The following is a 22,853-nucleotide window of genomic DNA, read 5'->3' on the forward strand; positions in this document are numbered from 1 at the left end:
GGCAGGAATATGGAGCAGCACAGCTGCCTCCAAGGAACATGGAAGCACCAGGAATCACCTGGGCAGGAGCAGTGCCAGTACCTCTGGGGCCCAAGGTGCTCTGTGTGCTCACCTTCTGCCCATGAGCTGAACTACCATGGGATGTGCCCTGCCTGCAACCATACCTGCACAGGAGGTCAGGGAGCTGAATTTGGCCACACATCAGCTGAGGCAGCTCTTTCCAGGGGAGTCAGAGCTGGGCCATGAGGCTGCTCAGCAGCCCCAGCACTTACCAAGGCCTGGCATGCTCCCCCTGGTTATTCCCTTTGTCTGCCTGGCTCTGTGGGTGTGTCAGGGGCTGCCATCTGAAGCTGTGAGCAGCCCTTCCTTTGCTGGAAGTTCCGGAATGCTTCTCTCTAGCATGGAAAGCACACAGGCAGTGAGGACAAGCAGGAGGCCAGTTGCTCAGTATTTTATTCAAGAGGAAATATACACACACCTCTCCCTGGCAGGGGAGCAGCCAGCTCAGGGCATGGCTGCGACAACACGGCCAGAGCCGCGTTTGTGCAAAGGAAGGAGCCCCGCTCTGGTGGGCGTGTTCCGAGGCGGGTGTGTGATGGAGCAGGAGATCCCCGCGGCTGGGCCCTGCCCCAGCGCTCTCCAGCAGCCCCAGCGCTCCCCGGAGCGCCCCTGACATTTTCCAGGAACAACAGAAGGAAGAGGCAGCTTATTGTGCTTAAGACATCTGAACAAATCCTGGGTAGGAGACACTCACAGCTTGTGGGTATTGCTAATTACTTACAGTTAAGGAAGAATGGATTCTGACAGGGCCAGGACCCTGTGGAGTCTCTGCCACCAGCACCCCCCAAGGTCACCGTGCTCCCAGCCAGTGCCCAGGCAGGGCTGTGGCTCCTGCTTGCCTGCAAACAAGGTGAGCTGTGCTGGGCAGGGGGGTCCTGCTCACCTTCCCTGCCCTTGGTGCCCAGGGAGAACTGGTGAGGAGCTCCCTGTCCTTGGGAAAGGCCCAGCCATCCTGCCTGGAAAGGAGAAGTCGTTCCCAGGGCAGGAAGAGCCTCCCTCTTTCTGGGAGGAAAGCTCAGAGGCCTGTCATGAGAGTGAGCTAGTTCAGCTCTCCACTCAGGTTACAATTGAAAGGTTAAATATGAATAAATGCTGTATGTAAGTTTATACATAATGGTTCCTTCTACCTATGGAATGTGTCTGAATGGTCCAAAGACACCAAAAATATTGTTAGAAACTGTAGTTATCCAAGAAAGACAACCCCACCCTTAAAAATGAAATTAATCCTATTTAGTTTTACTACAGCCTTTGTTTAAATGCCCTCAGAAAAACAGAGTATTTTCAGGTGCCGTGTGAGAATGTATCCCTTCATGCAATGGCCCAAGTTCCTCATTTCACAAGCATTGCACGTTTTTATGTAAGTCATCAAAACTATAAAACCTATTATTTTTGTCTGAAAGTCTTAGTCTAAAAAGTACAGCATTACTTTATATCCACCCATGGAAACTCCTAGACACGCGCATGTGCACAGACACACACTGTTGCCTAAATGTCTTCTAAAGATACTGATTACAAAGTGTATAAAATTGGGAATACATTGTCAGGATACAGTGAGAGATGAGCCATCCTCTACCACAGACTATAATCTAGGATCAGTCACTAACTGTACACGTTTATACAGCCTTGGATTCACCAGGGACTTCTGAAACGCAAACAGCAACTACACAAAGAACGGCAGGAACACTGCAGGAACACAGGAGTTACTGGCTCCAGCTCTGTGGAGCTGCCTGGAATTGGAGCGACATTTTTGCTTCCTTCAAGCAGGGCTGAAACTGAACCTCCTGTGAGACAGCTCCACTGCCAGCTGGGTGAGGGACTCCTGCTCTGAACCTGCTCCTGGACTGGGAGTGACAGAGCAGGAGCCAAAGCCTCCTCTCTCCACTAGGATGACCTCAGGCTGTATTGAGCTCGCATGCCACCTCCCAGGGGCATCTCTGTGCTGTCCCCAAGCTCTGCCGACACAGTGGTGTGGCTGGTAAAATTCTTTTTGTTTAAACTTTGTTAATCTTCAGGCAAATGCAGACCCTGAGGCCATTTGGTCCTGAGTGTCTGGCACCAAAGAGCCCAGGAGGAGGCAGAGGCGGAGCCGAGCGCAGGTGTTCGGAGGTAGTCGCTTCCTTCGCCTGTCCTGGTACTCCCCAGTCCAGTGTGGTATTGGTTAGATGGCCATGCCCCACCTCTGCCTGCTCCCCCTCCTGCCCACCTGCAAAAGCCAGACCCCCTTCCCAAGATCCAGGCAGAGAAAAGGGACTAGCTGGATCCAGGTAACTCATTCCCCTCCAGAGCAAGACCTGCCTTCTCAGGAGATTTCAGAGCCTGGACTCCCTCAGCAGCTGCTTGGTGCATAGCCTGGAGAAAAGTTGGAGGCACTTTGTGCATTCTCTAGCCTGCCATTTCACCCTGCTGGAAGCGTGGTGCTGACAGCCTTGGAGAAGGGTCACACCAGCACTAGGGAAGAGGCGCCAGGACAGAGAGATGGGAGGAGCCTCGTGTAGCTGTTTGAGAAACTCTAAGGGCACCTCAGTTTGCTGCTCCAGGCCTGCACCTCCATGCTCTGAGGTCCCTGCCAACAACCCGACAGGTGGAAACATCTCGAGTGGCACGTCCTCATGTGAGAAGTTGTGTGTGGGGTAACCCAGACCAACAAAAGGGCCTATTTCTGCTAGAAAAGTCTTAAGATTTGTCACTACCTTACGTGCAGATGTGGGAGAGCTGATCAGGCTGAGAACGTGTTAAAATTGCTCAGGCTGCTGCTAGTTCACCATATGTAAGTCCTGTGACCACGCTCCCATGACAGGAATCTGAAATATCAAGTGCACCGGAAAAAAGGGATTGTCAGAAAAAACAGAAAATAGAAATACTACAAAAGCAACATTACTGAGAAAGAAGTGGACTGAGCCAATGCCGACTTGTGTGGTCACACAGTGGTTTCTATAGTCTCAATCACTTCCATCTCGCACTGCGAGGGCGACAGGAGCGGGCATTCGTCCGGCTCCCAGCTGCTATCCGGGCTGTAATCTTCCTCTGAGCTCAGCTCGGCCACCCCCTCCGTGTCCTCGTCACACGACTCCATGTAGTGAACCCCCACGGCGTTGATGCCGGAGTCCTCAGAGCTGGAGGGGGACGAGCAGTGCTCTGTTTTTGGTGTATTGCTCTCCTTTGTGATTAAGGCATTGCGGCCGGAGCCGTCGTCGGGCTTTGCCCTGTGCGGGGCGGGCGGCTGGCGCTGCACGTAGCACATCTTGCCGTTGATGCACTTGACGCGGTAGTTGTCGATGAACAGGTCGGCGATGGTGCAGAACTGCGGCGCCTCGGGCGGCAGCGGCGGCTGGAACGCGGGAGCGAACTTGAGGAAGTGCTCGGTGAGCGACACCGAGATCTGGATGGTGTTGGGGGGCTCCCGGGGGCGCACGGGGATCTCGGTGCTGGGGAGCTGCTCCACGGGGGTCATGGGCTGGTACACGTATTTACCTGCGGGGACAAGAGCAGCAGCGTTTGAAGGTTGTTGTCTTTGAGTTCGAGCAGAAGCAATGATTTTGACGTGCCCGACACCACCAACAGTTTCCTGCCGGCAGCAGCTGCTGCTTCTCTCGTGGCCTCTCCAGGTATGGATCCTCTGACACCTAATGCTGCAGGTAACCACAGCCTCCTGTACCCCCAGTGCTGCTCCCCTCCCTGTCTCTGCCTTGAGGACAGCTGTAGGACACTCCACCTTCCAGGAGAAAGAAAACTGACAAGGTTCTCAGAGGCTTTTTTTCTCTCCACTGAAAATAACATATTAGTTCTAGCTTACATCTTTGCTACAATGATCAAAATTTTATTATAATATTATTATTCCAGTGAGTCTCCTTGCTTCTGATTCCATTTCCTTTGTTTCTGGGGACTAAATCGTGTTTTTCCATATTATAAACCAGAAGTTCATCCATTACTACAATTAGAATTTTAAGGCAGAAAATAAGGGAATTTCCAAGCTATAGAAATGCTTTTAGCATCTTGATTATCTGGTTAAGTAGTAAGAAAATAGGATTATGTTGGTTTTATTGAGTAGAACAAAGTGTGAACCGAACATCTTCACTAACAGAAATAAATAAGAGAGCAGAAAATTGGGACTATGTCAGGAAAAACTGAGAAACCTGAGGCTATGCCTAAGACTGGAAAATGCTGCATTTTATTTGCATGAAGCCTCTGAAAGATTCATGTCTCCCCAGGGGCTCATCCGCTGGGAAAGCACATATTTCCAGAAGCCTTGTGAGTGCTGGGACTGTCGGAAGTTCTGCTGCCCGCGCTGCAGGTCGTGCTTTGCACAGGCAGCGAATGCACCGAGGCACGGAGGGGCTGTGCGGGTGCTTGGAGCTCTCCAGAGGGACAGAAAGCTCCTGCATTAAGGAAGGCTCAGTGCTGGTGTGTTTCCAGCTCAGAGGTAGATGCAGCCTGTCCCCATGAATTCCCCATTCCTTTGGAGCATTGCAGAATGGCTCGCGTCGGGAAGGACCTTGAAGATCACGGAGTTCCAATCCCCCCGCTGTGGGCAGGGGCACCCATTAGATCAGGATGCTGTAAGCCCCAGGGAAGGGCTCGCTCCCCCTGAAAGCCTCTCCGCAGTAGATCCCCCCCGAGGCTGGGAATCCCCGGCAGCCCCGGGAAGAGCTGTGCGGCGATGCCTGCGCTCCGGGCCCACGCACAGCCTGTGCTCTGCCAGCTCCGCCTCGTCACCGGCAACCTCGAGCACCGGCCAGGCTTTTCCCACCCCGCAGTGCTGCTGGAAGGGAAACGGGGCATGCCAAAGGCGGCTGCGACTTCCAGCCCCCGGAGGCCCAGGACAGCGAGCACAGCAGAAAGGCCACGGAACCGCAGGAAGAGCTCTGGAGCGTGGCAGAGGCTCCAGGCACCACGAGGGAAAAGCCCACCCGTGTGCCACGGGAGGAGAGCACAGCCAGAGCTGGCTGCAGAGGGAAGTGCCTGAATAGCTTTGACCAACTCCCCGCGAATACCTCATCCAATGTTTTCTCCCTACGATCTGGGCAATGGTAATTGTTAACAGAGCCATGGGGAAAGCTCAGTGACAACAACTCAAGCTTTTCTCCTGTCTGCTTATGGCTGGACGACAGAAATACAAAGCCATCCTCTCCACTTGCCATCTCTTTACCACGGTGTAGCTCCTAAACCTGCTGTGACTCAGAGGAATGAGTGCTGGCATCCAGCAGCCACAGGTAGAGCACAGCTCTCACTCCTCCAGCACAGATCCTTGGTGGTCTCAGAGCGATAGGGTCCCTTAGAGCTTTCTCAAATCTTGTGGACAAAATTTCCCAAGGAAGCTCCTCACCCTCACAGCCACAGCAGCAGCCCACGGCTTCCTGCCATCTGCTGCTTCCCAGAAAGCCTTCTGTGAAATTAGTGAACATTAAATATGCCACTGCCTTGCAAAGCCCCACAGCTGATGATTACTGTGCTGCTGGCTGGGATATAGTGTCTGATAAATTCAGCTCATGGAAACTGAAGTGCAGCCTGCCCTTGCCTGAAACCACTATGCTCTATTTATCCATAGATTTGGAGTGCTTCTGGGCTCCTTTGACAACCAATGATAAAATAAAACCAAATACTGGTGAAAAACAATTCTTCAACTCAATTCTGTGCCACCTCTATTTGAAGAGTCCAAGGAAGGGTCCAGTGAAGATTTTACCAGGATGAAGAAAAAAGGTGTCTCTACAACAGGACTCTGTTTTTCCGCTTAAAACAGACCCATGCACTGGCAGAAGGCTGAGAGACATTGGGAATAGAAAGTAATGTATTTAAGCCAAGGAAGCTTTCAGAATGGGCATGGAATGGTAAAGCAAAGACTCCTCAGTTTGACTTGTTTGGTGTTTGTTTTTCCCCTTTTGGGAAAAGAAGAAGAGCAGTGGCTGGGTCAGCCAAGGAGCTGCTGGGAGCTCAGCTGGTTGTTCCTCCAGTGCAGCCGCACACAGCAGCTCCTGCGTGTCTCAGGACTGCCCTGCTGGCACTAATTCCAGGGCAGCAACAAAGAGTGGCCATTCCCTCAGCACAGGATGTGAGAGCCTGGCTGTGTCACCCCACAGGGGCTGAAATGTCCCTCATGTTCCAAGGACAAGCTCTGCCAGGGAAAAGCAGGAACCAGCCAACACACAGCAATGAGAATTTTCTATGTTAATTGATTCCTACATTTATTTAGAATTCTGGTACAAATTTGTTAAGTCTTAGCTGGGTTTAGAGGCAATTTTAAACAGATTAAACTTGTTTCAAAACATGACCAGGTGCTCAGAACTGGGACTGTCAGACTGAATCATGGACAACGCTGTGCTCACAGCCTCAGTTACCACTCCTCACCCTACATAACATAGAAACACATCAGCCAGGATGCAGTCTATGAAAAGTAAATGCAGAAATTAGAAATAAGGTTGCCCCCCAGCCCTGCAGCTTGCAGGATTGCCAGGCTTTTTCACTAGAAATGCCCCTAGAAGCACAAGTCCCCTGGTTCTCCTATACTTCATCTCAATCTGATCAAATACCCATGGAAATCAACAGCAATATTTTTGCTGACTCTGAACAGCAGGCAACAGTCTGTGATAAAACAGTACTTTAAACACCTATTTTGCTCCATCCCATCTAATACACTAGCTCAGAACTTATTGCCTATTTATTCCAAGTCACTGAAGAACTCTGTGCTGTGCTGATGAACACTCCTGTAAATGACAGTTCTGCACAAATACAGATGCCACACAAGACACTGCATCCAAACTTGTTTCCTGGGTCGCTTCCCCAGCACTGCCTATGCAGGTGTGAAGGAAAAATACTGCACGTGTCAAACGCGTGTGCAAAAATCAAACTCCAAATCCTGTCAAAAGAAATTTGCTGCATTTGCAGAAGTTTGGGAAGTTCTTGTGCACTTTAAGAGCTGCTGTGAATGAAGAGGTGTCACAATTCTGGCTCTGCACTTCCACCACCGTGGCAAAAGGGCTCAGGGGAAACAAAAGCCTGCTCCTCTCCTGGAAACAGCAACTGTGTGAAATCAGGCTCTGCCAGAATGACTGCCATGGTAAGTCTGGTTGTCCATGACAGCCACTGGCTGACAGGTCACATGATGAATTGAGAGACCCAAAACAGGTCTATAGGCTACACTTAACCATTTGTCCCCCTGAGGCTGCTCTGTGCTTGGGGCATTATCCCCCACCAACACTGCTCCTCTGTGTGACCCCTTGAAGTGACAGCAGCCTGTGCACAACAAGAAAGGGACAATTGTTTCTCCATTTCTTCTGCTGGCCCTTGTGCCAGCACACAAACCAAATCCTCAGGGTCCTGGCACACGCTACAGCCAACACACAACTATTTAACTATGTCCAAGGAAGTGAGTGCTGGGCAGTGCTCATCTCCCTGTTGCTCTGTGCACAGGAATAGGATTTCTACTGCCAAATCGGATGGATGCTGTTCCCCAAAGCCTTGGCTCCATGCCTCTAGTGAGCCTGCCAGCAGGCTAAGGCAGGATCCAACAGAGCAGGGAGTTCTAGCATCACCTGCACATCTCCAGCAAACTCAGGCAACTTGGAAAATTTTTTGTTTGTGGCACTAATAACCAGAACTATGTGGCTGATTGACTAGAAGTGTATTATAGAGCCTCCTGCTTCCAAAAACTCAAATCAAGCCTTGAGAAACAAGCCACGAGGTCATTTCTCTCTGATATTTTGCTAATTGGGCAGTCTGCATGCATCCTCACCAAACAGACACAAAATGACAGCAATTTCCGTGGCTAATACAAAATAACTTAACCATGAAATAAGCAGAGGTGCAGCTGGAAAATATTCTTTTCCACTTCTCTCCATCCCAGCCTTCTGGTTTACCTCTACCACTCATTAACACACTTGACATATTGGAAAAAAATAAAGTCCAGCTTTCAGGAGGGAGGTTTCTTATAACAAATTCTCAAATTTTACCCTCTCAAAAGGAGGACTTAGTCCTAATAAATAACACCATGAATTTCACTGCACTTCAGAAAATGGTAAGAGAGAGCTGTGGATCTTATGAGTCTAAGTCAGCAATACATACCATGGATATTTGTTCGTATGCAAGGCATTTAGACATCTATTAACTGAAAGATAAAAGCTTTTTTTCATATGTATTCTTCCCCCTGCAGCTGCTGGAACAAATATTTCTACAGCCTCCCATCTGCCAGCTCATCTATCTCAAAAAATCAGCAAGGTTAAGGAAGACCTGCCACTTGCAGCTATTGAACGTGACCTGGCTCAGCTTAGGAACTGCTCCTGTGTGGGTTGAGCACTTGTGGAAGTCCCAAGCAGAGGGGGGCTGAAGGTGAACTGGCTCTGATCCCAGTGGAATTTCTGTGCCTTTAGCTGTGATGGATGCCCCAGAAGGGCTGGAGCTGTGACCCCAGGGCACAGTCCATGGCTGCCACAGGACCCCAGTGATGGTGTGGAGGGATGTGTCCTGTTCACCAGCAGGGAGCTGCTCCCCAAATCCTGGTGACTTGGTGCTGCCTGAACATGTACCTGTGTAACAGCACCAGTGATCCCTCCCTTGTGAAGTCCAATGGGATTCTCACTCCAACTCTGCCAGATTTTGCTATTGCCACTTGCAACCCTGCTAAAAAATTCAGCTCACATGGGAGGGGAATTGGTCCCACTATGAAGAACATAAAAGCCCTCTAATTAAATACCACACAGCTCTGAAGGAGTGAAGGCAAAGGAAGCATTCATAATGCATGTGTGACAGGAGACAGTGCTGCCTCAGAGGGCTTCTGCATTATTCCAAGGAGAGCTCCCTGCACAGCTGTTCTGTGTGTGGAAACCTTGGGGATGAGCTTCTCGAGCACTGGCTTTCCTCTCAGCAAGAGATGGAGAATAACCAAGCACTCTCCTGAGAGCACTTGTTCCACATCTCCTGGGTGTGGCAGGGGAGCCCAGCCTGGCTGTTGGGGAGGCACAGTGTGGATGGCAGCACTCTGCTGCCTACAGAAGCTGCCTGGCAGGCAGTGACAGCTCTGAGCAGGAGTGGTGCCCTGCTGCTGGCGTTTACACAGTGGCCCCAGGGCAGGACAAAGGTTGTCACACCCACCTGGGTTCCCAGGGCCCCCGGGGCAATGGATGGCACAAGTTCACCAGCCCAATTGGAGGGCATAGGAAGGAACCAGGTAGGGATTCACCACTGGCACAGCAGAACCGTGGGGCAAGGAAGAATTTCCTCCTTCACAGACTAAGGCCAAGCTTGCTGCATGTCCTGGAAAGGTTTATGGAGAGCACTCAGCATCCTTAACCTGCTGGAGCTGCCCACCACACCAGATGTTGCCAAGTGCCCAGCAGAGTAGAAATCCATCAGGAAGTGTGATATTGGGCTAAGTACCTACCTGGGGTCATGGCCTTCCAGCCTGCCAGCTGAACAGTGGGAAAAGGACTGCTCTGGCATTCCTCCTCTTCTCTCCAGTCACCTGCACAGCTTGGAACATTGAGCCCTTGCAAACAAAGCTTGTCCTACCCACAAATACTCACCAAGAATTATCACCTCCAAACTACACTTAGAGCACAATACTAACTTTTCCAGAGGGGTGAGAACAAATGGAAGGAGAAACCTGGAGCATGTTTACAGGTGGCACATGTGCAAAACCCCATTACTCACCCAGTCTGCACTTCTTTGTGATATATGGAATAGACATCATGTCATATCCTGCAAATCCTCATGGGCTGCATGGTGAACAAAAGATGTGGAATGAACCACCAGAGGAAATGAAAAATATTTCAGGACACTGAGGCACTGCCAGATTTTCAGGCTCAAGTAGAGCTGAACTGGGTCATTGGTGGTTATAATGAAGGCATAACTGAAATGATTGTCCACCTTGAAGAAGCTTCCTAGATAAAGATATGCAGCACCTCAATGCAAGTGATATTTCTGCCTTGCACTTTGTCCAAAGAACTTTGAAAAAGCACTGAGATTACTCAAACAAATTTCTAGTGTGGGGAATGCAAACAGAACGTTCTGCATACCTGCAGGAATTCTGGCAGAACTAGAAGGCCCAATGAGGGATCACAAAAGAGACTCCAAGGGCACAAATCAACTCAGCAAAGGAACAACAGGGAAAGTAGCCACGCACCAGGACCTGAGCAGGCTGGAAGTGCAGCAGGAAGGGCTTGGCAGCTTCTGCCCCAACAGAAATGTATCACTGCAAACAGCTCCTTCTCACAGCACCTCCATCAGAGCACTAATGAATCCATCCCAGACCCCATCCAAGCACAGAGGAGAACCAGCCCAGCAATGTTTTGGCAGTGGCTGCCTAGGAGCAATTCATACAGCTGCCAGCTCTCTGCTGTGGAGGAGAGGTGTTCCCTCCCTGCTGTACACCCAGACAGCTGTGCCAGTGCCTGACTCAACGCTTTTCACAGGAAACCAGCATGGAAGGGCAAAAACACTCAGGAAGTTTTTCCTCATCAAATTTGTATTTTAATGTCCTTTTGTCTTGATCTGCTTTATATACAAAAAGGATCATGACAGTACATGATGTGAGTTGTCTAAGCCTTTGAGGATTTTCTGTGCACATAAGCTTAAGAGCAGGTAAGACTTAAATGCAAACAGACCCTGGAGCTTCCTCCATCAGCCCTGTTCTTTACTCTCGTTGCTTACAAGGATTTACTGGACTTATAGAAAAAGCAACCCTGAAGGCTTGAGAGATGCAGCCATAAAGCTTCTTAAAGGGGCTGTATTTGCTCACTAACCATTGTAAGGGAACAGAATAACAACACCCAACAAAGCAGTGAGTAGCAGCACACACCTCGTGTGTGTTCTTGAGGAGATTTTTCCTTCCAATACCTGGAGAATGTCACCCATAGCACAGGTGCTACTCACTCCAGGTCCATGCTGGGTTCCAAAAACATGGAAGCACAGGCATGGAAAGCGTGGCACAGCCTCTGCCAGCACAGCAGCTGGGCAACACTACCCAAGGATATTCATCCTTATGTTGGAGGATATTCATCTTCCAACATACCTTCCAAACCCACCCCCAAAGGCCAGAACAGCCACTTCTTACAAATTCCTCTGAGAAATTTTATCCCCCAATTTACACTAGATATTTTTAAAATTCAGTAGAGAAAATAGCAAAAAAATGGCTTAGTGCTAAATATTTATTCTACAACCCCATCCCTGTGCACCATCTGCTCAAGCTTTAGCAGCCCATGGTTTCCATGCAGCCAGGCAGTGTACTGATAGGGAAACAAAGCAACACAAGCACAATTACATGTCAAACTACCCAGAAAACTATGGCATTGCCTAGAAATCAAAGGGACTGGAGACACAAGATCTAGTTGTCTTCCAGGTGTGTGGCATGTGCTGCAGGGGGCACCCTGAGCCTCTGCATACGATGGAACGCTTCCTTGGGAATTCTCAAATAAGCACAACAGTTCACCAGCTCCTTGGAGGAAAAGTTCTCTCAAAGACCTGCACTGTGCACCCACAGGGCACAGCTGGGGCAGGAGGTTGGGTTTCACAGCTTGGAATAGATACATCTCTGTGGCCACAGTGTTTTCCCAGTGGCTGACAGGAGAAACAGTGGCCCATGGGATGTGCTGTACCTGTGCTGGTCTGTTCCTGTGGCCAGAGCCCAGCACCTCCTGCTGACACATCATCTGTGCAGTGGCTGTGTGGGAGCAGGAGCCTTCAGGATGGACACCACCATGTTCTTCAGCTTCAGTGCTGGAAACAGGGTCCTTATTCCCAACACACTCTTTGAACCCTTGTCCCAGAGCTGTTCCTGGTGCCTCACACATCTCCATTCACACACCATTCAAGCCAAGTTATTTCTATCACAAGCCTCTAGAGAAGCCATTTCTGGGGAATTTAAAGGACTGCTCTCCTTGCCTGTGCCCAAAACACATCACCATGCAGAGCTGAGGAGTGCAAGCATGGGCACCAATGCTCTCCTTGGAGGGGTGTGAGATCCAGCAAGGCTCTGCATCAACACACAGAAGCCCAGAGGAGGGAGAAAGAGCAGGAGGTGTTCTGGTCCACTGGAGGTGGAGCAGGTGGAGATCACATCAAGCCATTGTGTCACACAGAGCCACCGCAGGCACGTGACTTGGAGCACCTGGACAGCACAGCTGGGAGCACAAACAGCTCTCTGCTGTGGCAGGGTGAGCCAGTGCTGGCAGAGGTGAGAGCATCACCCTCAGCTTCACATCCAGAGAGTCAAGATCCCACAGGACCAGCTGGAGAATGGCTCCTGTGCCAGCAGATCAAGATCTAGTGGCCCAAGGAGGAAAAACAAAGCAAAAGGTGAATGTGTCCTTCCACCTGCCCTGCCTACAGGTGGGGTAATGCTGCTGAACTGCAGCAAGAGCTGTCAGTCCACCCTGGCACACCTGATGCTGTCCCAACCTTTCACCAAGGACCAGCGGAGGGAGTGAGTGCAAACACCTGGAGTGGAGCTCAGGCTTGAACAAGCACTGAAATCCAACCAGCAGTCTGCAGCCTGGAACAGCCCAGCACCCTGCCTGCAGCAGTTACAGGTGTCCATCAGCATCAGGTGTGGCACAGAGAGGGACAGAGAGCCTGGAACAGAGCTGGGCACAGCAGGGAGTCATTTCAGGGCTGGGTGCAAGCACACAGCCAAACAAGCAGCCTCCAGAGCAGACGTGTGGGCTCTTGAGCTCCACAGCCAGCAGTGAGAACAGGAATACAAATGCATGCCTCTTGCTGAAATTGTTTTACAACGTAGGTTACATATAAATTCCAACTGTTACATGCCCTAAATTAAAGTATGGCTATGTTAAAAACAAGGCCCAGTTGCCAAGCAATCAGTTTTCACTTTCCCAGTAGGTTTTTGATTTCCATCTATGTGAATATACTCAACTATTGGCAAAAACACCTCCAAATTGCACGAACTGCACTTCTTGAGTTCTGTGATCAGTCACTACATAAAAATTGATTAGTGGAAGAATCAAAGTCATTATGAAAACATACTCTGTATCTTGTGGGCAGATAAATTCATGGAGGTGCTGGAAGAAAAACCACAATACATTAAACCGGGGTCATTTTATATGCAGAGAGAGAGAGATGCTCTACCTGGAATCCAATCTACTGTCAAGCAGTTTTTGCATTAGTATAAGCTTGTGCCATCCATCAGCAGCTAAGCCCACACTGTCACAGCTCTTGGGAGTTTGGGAACATCTACACTGTTTGTGAGTAAAGCATTTTGCTTTTTGTCTTTTATAAAAACACAAATTTCTAGTAGAGCCTCACCAGTGTGCAGAAATAAGTTACAAGGCTGGCAGTGAGTCATGAAGTGTACAGCAGCACTGGTTAAATGGAGAGCCATTACATAAAACACCCCAAGATGCCCCTGCTCTACAAGCCCGGCCCTGCTGGTTGCAGCGACACAAACGGTGACAAAATGTGTTCCTGATGAGCACACAGGTGCTGCCAGGAAATTGGAGGTGCTGTGCCAAGCACCTGAGGGGCCTCTTCCTGCTTCCAGCAGACCTGAGCAGTGCCAGCTCTGCAGACCTGCAGGATGGAAGTCACAGCGACAACAATCTTGTGACTCAGTCTCATGGGACAATGTAAGGCCATGACCACAGGCGGCCATTTAAGAGCCATGAAATATCCATCAAGAGCCACAGGAGGAAGGATGATGTGACAGCAGGCACTTCTGCAGTGGGCACTGGCATTAAGCAGGCTTGCAGATCCAGGCTGGCAAGCAGATTCCCTCACCTGCAGAGTCCAGGAAGGAAGCCACACGCTCGCCACAGGCACTGTGCTCCAAGCAGGTTTTATCTTTAGGCTGTTCCTCTGCAGTGACAAAAGTGCCAGCAGCCTCTCACCAGCAGGAAACCCTCTGAGCAGGAGCACAAGCCCAGCCCTCACCGTGCAGGGCTCACCACACCCTGAATTCACAGACAAACCCACCAGCTGACAAAACACAAGATTAATGAACTTTTTCTTCAGAGGTACTTGCTTCTGGTAGGAAACATCCCCAGCCTTGTCCTTTCAGGCTTCACAAAACCAGCACTTAACCCTTCATGCAGCCACAGAGGAAGGGTGTCAGTTATCTGCCACTCTCAGGGGCTCTTACCAGCAGATCACTGAGTTTGGGACAAGCAGATAACATTCTTTGTGAATTATGCCTCTCAGGTGGACAGACAGATTACAAAACAGCCTCTTAGTCATGCATGATGAGTTTTTGGCTGGCATGATATGTTTTGGTACACAGGTCCCTTTTTCTTGGAAAAAGAAGGGCAGTGATTCCTGTTCCATCACACATGAGCTGTACAAGAGTTAGTCCTATGAGCCACATTAAGCAAGTAGACTGAATTCAGAGATTTTCCTGTGGTCTAATTCTGGTAAGTGATATCTGGTCCTTTGTTAATAACAGAACATGCATGTCTCTAAACATTATAGTAAGGATTCAAAATGAATGCTGAGGTGCTGACATTCCCATAGGGTACAAGGAATCGATACATGTGGGTTCTCTTATCAATGGTACATTCATACTGTGATTTCCAGATTATAACTAAAACCTGAGGACCAAAATCTCATCCAGGTCAGGGATGCTGCACCCATAAAAACTGGCAGTGTTTTCCCTTAGAGTAACACTTCAGAATATATTAAGCTGACATTCTTTCCTTGGTTGTCTATAGCTTAGTGAAACGAAGCTGGAATATCATAGTTCTTCAAAATACAGGTGAAGAGAAGATCTTGCACAGCCACAGGCAACAAATCCTCATTAAAAGTCTTTCCCCATTACAAGCTGCAACATCCACCTTTCTGCAGCTCCTGCCTGGTACTCAGCATAATGCCTTGCTCCGTGCACAAACACTCTGTGCAGATACATGGACTTAACAGGATGAATGTTCAAATCCTTTTTAGATCAGAAGTAAATTAAAAATGCCTATTTGTCCCAGGATTTGTGGTTATTCTCCCTCTAGAGAGGAGAGCTGTGTTTTCTGGGAATTCCCAGTCTTAGAGCTCCTAGCTCCACTGCTCCATCTGCTTTAGACAAGAGTTTTCTGTGAAGAAAAATGTATGAGCTCCTCCAAGTACTCAGAATTTCAGAGAAGCTTCTTACAACTCCCTTGCCCTGTTTATCTAACAAATCAGTCATCATGATGTAGTTTTGCCCTGTGGAGCAGTACTGCTGGAAATTCAAGTTGCCACTAGCACTGCTAGGCTGGCTGCTTCCAGTCCCCATCACCATCTGCAGACAGGGACACAGAGCACTGCTGCCCTTCCTGCATGCTCCATCCTGGATGTGGAAATGAGTTTTGCAGCCACCAAAAACCAGCATAAGGAAAACTCACTGGAGTGAGAGCAAGGCTTTTGGAGATGTACAGTGTATGCTGTGCTGCAGAAGACTCCAGGGCTGTGGCTGCTCCTCTAACACACAGGGCTGCAGGCAGCAGCAGTTAGATCCTCAAGCCCTATCCTATTCAGGATGCACCTGAATTCTTCCTCCTACCATCTCAGCTCACTTACCAGCTCTGTCACAGCAAAGATTCCCTCCTCACAGTTCCCACAGGCAGACTGGGGTCTGAATAATTACATGGGCTTGGGAGATTGTCAGAGCCCCTGCTGATGGCTTCTGTCACTGGAGAGGGGGAGAGACATCGTGGAAATGCTGCTGGTGTGCACAGAAATACTGAAATGCTGCACACATCACTGTGTGGCAGGGGAAAATGCCTGCACCTGAGCCAGGTGTGTACCTGCTAGAGAGCAGGCAGGAGCTGCCATGCACACACACCACATCTTCTCCCTGGAAGAGGTTTAATCGAGGATGGCCTTGACAGAGAACTTTTCACAACAAATATTTCCATTTTAAAATGTTATAAAAGAAAACCACTGGTGATTGAAGCAGAGAAGAATGTGAGGTGCAGTATTGGCTCAGAGCACAGCCAGGTGCAGTGACTTTGCTGATTTGCCTCGTTCCCTGGCTGCAGCTGTGGGCAATGGAGAAGGGATAAGCCCTCCCCTGGCCAGCACACAGTTGGGACTGATGAGACCCCAAGCACAGGGACTGTGCCTCTGCTGGGTGCCCTCAGACACTGGGAGGAAGCAATGGAGCTCTGAGAGCCAAGAGAAACCCTGGGCTGCCTGTTCAGGTGAACAACAAATGTAAATGTACTCTAGTTCTCCATTCCCAGAATATTGCTAGCATGGCACAATTTAGAGAAACCCTCCTCCCCAAAGCCACCCAGAAAACACAAGCCCTTTGTGGCATGCCACCCATAACACAAACCCATTCTCTCCTCTTGGCTGAAAAATGACAGTTCCCTGGATCTCTTGCCTGACCTCATGCAGAACCTGCCAGGTCTGGCTGCAAACTCCAGTTGAACAGTGCCATAATTTGTGATGCATGCCAGGGAATGAGAGATTAATCCAAGGCACACCTGCAAGTGCTATCCACCACCCAGCAAACTGCAGGGCTGGGGGAGTAGGTGTATTTTTCAAAACCTTTCCTGCCACCATGATCTTGTTCCTTGCCTAAGCCTGGCAACTGTGTTTCCTTCCTGGCCACCCAACAGAGATCTCAGCTTTCCCCACGCTTGGTTTGTTTTTCTGTAAAGGTTCCAAATAGCTGAACCTGTAAAAGTGGTGAAACTGAAATTTATTTGCTACATTTAATTTTTAATATAAGATATGCAAGAAGCTTTAAAGAGCTAAAAGCCTGCTCTTTTGATGCTGAATCAGGGGGGAAAAAAGCATAGAAAGGCTAATACAAGGTGGCACAATTACTGTCTATTGATGCAACTGCTGTGGAACCACGATTCATCATGTATTATTGATAATTGCAGCATAATGTACCGAGGGGTTTGCAGGGTGTTTAACAGAATGCAAGATATTCAGATTACAAATGAACCCAGTTACAACAGAATGCTCTTAATAATATCAAGCATGATGCCTTCTCTTACAGTTAATTCTTAGTAAGTAAGAATTAGCAAAATGCAGTCAAAGTCCTGCTGTCAGGTCAGGACAGATGAAACCCTGAGGATGTGATCCTTTCTGACATAAGCAGGTACCACCTCAGAGCCAGCATCAGTGCAAATCACAGCTGCAGTGGAAATCCCGAGGTGAGGAAAGGGAGGCAGGCACCTTGCTGCAGACCTGCCTCTAGCATGTTTTCTCTGGCTCTGGAAAAAGTAGATCAGAGTAATTTAAGGCTCTCAGCTTGCATCTAATAAACAAAACCTCACAAGGCTGTCAGAGGCGAGGGGAGGAAGGTGAACAGGGGCCTGCCACCCTGGCAAAGGGAAAGCATGCAGGGCACAGAGCGAGCAAGGGAAACGTGTAGTGGGACAAACACAGAGGCTGAAATCAAAAACACCTCCTAGGCCAACACCTTCTTACTTGCTAGGAAAGGACTCTGAGGCCTGAGCCCTCACCCTGCTCCCATGTGGAGACTGGAGTGGTACAGCCTCCTGGCAGCACCCAGGGGAGCAGGGCTGAGGACAGCTATGGCAGCAGGGACCAGTGTTCCTGCGCTCCTGGGCAGAGCCCGGGGCATGCAGCCCCTCCCTCCCAGCCTCCCCACGTCCCGCACGACTTTCATGCACCTCTTACACAGGCTGCACCTGGCTTCTGAGCTCCCCACGCACGGCAGCACAGCACACAAACACCACGGGAAATCTGCTCCCCACAGAGCCCAAAACAGACTGAAAAGAACCTAAAATAAACCCCAGGCTTAGACACACAAGTCCTACAGACACCCAGGGCAGCTGAGGCTCTCAGAGCTGTTTGGATACACCAAGCAGTCTCTGATCTCCCTGCCAGCTATTATTGCCATTTTACGGACAGAGAAACATCTGAGCTAAAGAGAGTGCCTACAGTGCTGCTCACTTCTGAGCATGCCAACCACAATGGCTTTGGGGAATTCAGACTGGGTTCTTTCTCAATTATTCCTTCCATAGCCAAGTGGCTCTGCAATGCTAAATTGCTCCTGTCACTGAAGTAAGCAGATGTGATCCTGAATACACATGAGGAGACAATCTACTCATCATGGCATGGTGAGTTTTTGTAATTTCTCAGTGTAAGTGCACTTTAACTGAGTAGACATGCTCCAGGACCTTGGCCACTGATGGAAAATAATACTTCAATGGCCCTTTTAATTGTTCTTGTTCCCCAATACAGCTCTTAAGAGTCACAAAAAAGCATTTTCAAGAACCCTCTGAGGAATCCCAAGTCAGTATTACAGCAGTGCGTTTATGCAAGGTATCTCCCAATGCTGTTTAATTACATCTCTGACCTCTATACAATTTCCCATTATAGACCTCATTCTTACCCCTTTTAAGTCCAACTCAACTCATTCCACAGAAGCAGGATACAAAGAGATCCTTAGCTCTGAAATTTGCATTAGGAAATGAGGAGCAAGAAGGGAGCACGCTTCACCATGGCTTTCAGAAGATTAAACAAGGCAATGAAGTGTGTGACTTCCTTTAAAATCTTCCATTTAAAATCCTGGTTTCATGAGGCAAAGATATCTTAACTTTTCCTCAGCCATAAAGGAGGAATTGAGAAGGAAATCTGTACTTCTTGAAAATGCTGTAACTATTTTTAAATCTTATAGTTGCCACAAAGAAGCAAAGGGTCAGATGGGATCTCCAGTGGTCTTTCCAAGAGGGAAGCAGCTCCATGTAATGACTAAGAGATACCAGTCTAAGCCTTCCCTGAAGGACCATGACTCCTCACCTTCTCAAATACTCTGTTCCCCTGCTGCATTTCTCTTTCTAGTTATTATATTTTTCTCATATCCAAACCTAAACTCTCCTTGTCACAGGTAAGAGATACCTGGTTATCTGCTGTGTCTGTCCAGAGGAGGACTTGAACACAGCTTCTCTGCAAGGCTACCTTACACTTTGCAAAGCTCATCATCCCTTCCTCCTTCCTATCTCCCTCTGTCTTTTACAGACCAAACAACCTTTTCTTTTGTACCCCCTTGTAAAGCATATTTTTCTAAGCTGATCTCTGTGATCTCCTCCTCAATTCTCCTACAGCTCTACAAAGTGCAAAACAAAGCTCAGCCCATCAGCCTGGTTTCCTCATCACTGAGCTGAAGAGACTAATTAAATTGCACACTTGCCATGCTCCTGGTAATGCATCCCAAAGCGAAGGCTGGGGTTCTGGGTTTGGCTTTTCTGCCACACAGACCTCCCAGTGCTGACAAACAGCAGTTTGTGATCCATCCTAATGCCCAGATCCCTCTCTGCAATCACTTCTCCAGGTGTTCCCAGTTCCATATTTGACTTCCCTATCCCATTCCCAGATGATTTTGGGTAACATCTGCAGTTTATAAGCACCACTTTGAGCTCTGACCCTGTATTCCAGAGCACTCATAAGCTTTTTGTCTTGATGGTGGCCACAAATAACTGAGACCAGGAAAATGCTGGGAAGAATCTAGGTCATAATTTGAGGGCCTTTGTGTTATTGATGAAACACCAGTGAGACATCCCCTGTACCTGTGCAACAGGTGACTGTGGCATCTTCTCACACAGCCAGTTGTGCCACACACTACACAGGGAACAAACAGAAGGAAACCTTTTGTCCTGAACTGCGTTCAAATGAATCCAAGTCAAGGCAAAATTCCTGAAATGCATATTTAATTTATATAGAAGCTTTCATCCAAACAAAAGCTGGCTCTTAGGGCAGCCCTTTTTCCCTGTGAAACAAAATTTGCAAAAAGTGCATGTGAAGGGGAATCCGTGAGGGTGACTAAATTGCAAGGAGATGGCAATGGATTTAAAGGGAGAATAGGAATTGAGGATGTTACCAAGTAACCCTCACATAAGGGTCCAGTGTTAACCTTGACCATCCCAGCTTTAAGATCTCCAGAACACAACATGACCCAAGTACATGGCTCCATCACCATTTCCTGACCTCGCATCAACACACTGCTGGGAAAGCCGGCTCTTCAAGGCTCTACATGATTAATTATTCATCAAACTATGTTTGGACATCCACAGTTCAATCTCAGCCTCCATGATTAGATACATCAGGATCTTGAATACTGATATTAAAGTCGCTGGGCGCCTTTTCACCAGAGTTGGCTCAATACTGGATTTTGAAGCTATCTGCTATATATAGCCTAAAGCAGTTACCTCTGTGCTCTGAGGGGTTTATGCCTGTAAAAAGAAAACCATTAGCACCGAGAATGAAGTGGCGGGTGCGAACGACAGCGGTGCACAACCAATGCACAGCCCACCCTCCGGCCAGCTCACGGGGGCGAGGGGCACTGGGACTTCAGGCCCCGAGAGAACTCTCTGGGCATCGCCGTTGCCGGCCCTATGGGAGCAGCGCCCGAGGCGAGGGTCCCACTGGGGCACGGACAGCTCCGGGAGCGGGCTGCTCCCGGCGGCGGCACGGCACGGCACGGTACGGGACGGGACGGGACGGGACGGGACGGGACGGGACGGGACGGGACGGGCGGTGAAGCAGCGCGCTTCATGACAGGACATTGGGGACGGCCGGGATCGCGCCCCCCGCCCGCTCCCTCGCCCCCTCACTCACAGTGGCACCATCCCAGGTGGCAGCACCAGTGCAGGCGGAAGCAGCGGCCGTGGCTGTGGGTGGCGCAGAGCGAGAGCCCGTCGCAGGGCTGGAAGTCGGGTCTGCCCGCGCAGCTGCGGGCGAGCGCCTGAGCCTCGTCCAGCTTCTCGCTCTTCGCCGCCGCCGCCCCGCTCATGGCGCCGCCGCTCCGCCCGCAGCCCCCGCGCCGCAGCGGCCAGAGGAGGAGGAGGAGGAGAAGGAGGAGGAGGAGGTTGAGGACGAGGAGGAGGAGAAGGAGGAGGAGAAGGCGCCGAGCCGCAGCGGGGACCGCCCGCCCGCCCAGCGCCGCGGGGGCAGCGCCGCGGGCAGGGCCCGGCCGCCCGCCCCGGTCCCGCCCCGGTCCCGCCCCGCTCCCGCCCCGGTCCCGCCCCGGTCCCGCCCCGGTCCCGCAGCACCGCCCGCGGTTCCCGAAGGCTGCAGCGCCCGGGGGCGCTGTCCCCCGATGGCCGTACCTTCCGATGGCTCTGTCCCGTAATGGCCGTGCCCCACGATGGCATTGCCCTGCGGTGACCGTGGTCCCTCATAGGTCGTAGCTGGCCGTGCCCTCGATGGGGATGTGCCCTGGCGGCCGTGCCCCTCGTTGGCTGTGTCCCCGTGGCTGTGTCCCCGGGGCTGTGTCCCCCTGCTGGGTGGACAGCCCTGCGCGGCGGGCTGAGCCGGGGCCGGTGCCCGAGGGCGCTGGCGGCAGCTGTGGCCGCTGTGACCTTTTACTGCTTCCCGCGGCGCTTGCGGCCGGAGCGCTCGGGCCACCAGCCCCGGGCGAGCGAGCCCGGCTCCCGGCAGGGCTGCGGGCCGGCTGCCAGGCTCCCCCCAGCCCACCCCTGGCCATGTGGAGCTCCTCTCCAGACACCACCGGCCTTGATAAATGGGATCCGGGCACCCTGGCACGGGACAGCAGCCTCCGGAGAGCGTGGGCAGCAGGCAAACAGCCTCGATGCTGAGCGGCCTGGGGCTCCCCACGCGTGCAGCTCTCTCCTAGTCTGTGAAACAGGTGGACACAGATCACCCCTGTGGTGACAGAGCCAATGGAGCGGGACAGTGAGCTGCTTGCAAAGTGGCCCGCAGCACAGGCAGGATTTAGTTGGTTTTTTTCATCATGCTACTTAATCTAATTAAAAAAACCCATTTCTTTCTAAGCACACAGTGATTACAAAGAAACTGAGAAACTTTGTCTTTCATTTTGTAAGATAATCAGTAGATATAATTTTGGCTAATAAACATATGAAAGTGTATTGTTATTTTCCAACAATCATACCTTAAGGCCAAAATTAAAGTTTGGATTTATCTTGAGCCACAGCCATATTATTTGTTTCCTAAGTATGGTGGTGGACTTGTTTTCCTGCTATGTACGAAAGAAAATTGCAGTTTTATTGCTGCTCTGCTCCGCACTGGGAGTTGAAGTCAGCTCTCTGTTAGAACAGAAATCAAATGGTCATTTTCATACTCCCTTATCTTCGTACAATACCCAATAGCTCTATGTCAGAAACAGTCAAAACATACCTATTTTTCTGTGTTCTGTTTCCTGTGTTCAGAATATTCCCAGACAGTTCATATGGGGTCTGTCCTTGGATAGATCCCAGAGGTGTCCCCATCCTGTACACCCTCCTGAAGGTGTGCTGAGAGAAGCATTTGCTTCTTGCCAATAAGGGCTTAAGAACAGTCAAGCTGCTGGTGTGTGGCTGTGATCATCTCTACATTTTATGGGTCAGACCAAGGGATATGGGTCATAACTGCTGAGCACACAGTTGCACTGAGGCTTTGAACCACCTCTGACTGTGATCCCTGACTTGCAGTGCAGACCTGGTCTCTGCAGTGCTGCTGGCCCTTCCTGCTCATCCATGGTCCTCTCCTGCAGCATCTCAGTGCCCCATGACTGTATCCCAGCTGTGCCCTCACCTCCTTGGATCTGGAATGGCTACACCATTAAACTCAGCCTATCTGGAAGGAGATGGGCGCCCAGCTGAACTGAGCAGGGGCTTTGAGCTTCCCTTGGCACTGGACACCAGGAGTGGGAGACCTTCACAGGCCTGTACATTTTAAATGTCTCCAGTGTTTATTACACTGGAAAGAGTATTCTGACACCCCTGGAGGCTTATCTGCCTTTGTTTTGCTGAAATCCCACTGAAATCTGAAAACATTGAGGACCTTGCTCAGCTGTTTGCAAGCAGAAGAGAAACTGGTTGTGAATCCAGGTGTTTCTTTGACACTGTCCTGATGTCCTCCTCCTCCCTTGAGCCCGCTAGCAGCAAACA

The 22,853-nt window shown here is 50.1% G+C and overlaps 1 protein-coding gene across 1 annotated transcript; it reads right to left on the bottom strand.

Annotated features, from left to right (window-relative positions):
* Nucleotides 1–435: 435 nt before the first annotated feature.
* On the bottom strand, nucleotides 436–20,918 carry LOC306806387 (UPF0524 protein C3orf70). Its single transcript, XM_079315088.1, has 2 exons — nucleotides 20,563–20,918; nucleotides 436–3,531 (listed from the first exon to the last, which is right to left on the bottom strand). Exons 1-2 carry the CDS (start codon nucleotides 20,735–20,737, stop codon nucleotides 2,978–2,980), a joined length of 729 nt encoding a protein of 242 aa, XP_079171214.1. The 5' UTR covers nucleotides 20,738–20,918; the 3' UTR covers nucleotides 436–2,977.
* Nucleotides 20,919–22,853: the final 1,935 nt, after the last annotated feature.

The sequence above is a fragment of the Erithacus rubecula genome, assembly GCF_903797595.1.
Source record: "Erithacus rubecula genome assembly, chromosome: 11".
Classification (NCBI taxonomy): domain Eukaryota; kingdom Metazoa; phylum Chordata; class Aves; order Passeriformes; family Muscicapidae; genus Erithacus; species Erithacus rubecula.

What these genes read in the sequence shown, in the direction of transcription:
- LOC306806387 (XM_079315088.1), bottom strand. Translation starts at nt 20,737, where the DNA reads ATGAGCGGGGCGGCGGCGGCGAAGAGCGAGAAGCTGGACGAGGCTCAG. An exon ending in CCACCTGGGATGGTGCCACT is followed by an intron (nt 3,532 to 20,562) that starts GTGAGTGAGGGG and finishes TTGTCCCCGCAG; the next exon opens with GTAAATACGTGTACCAGCCC.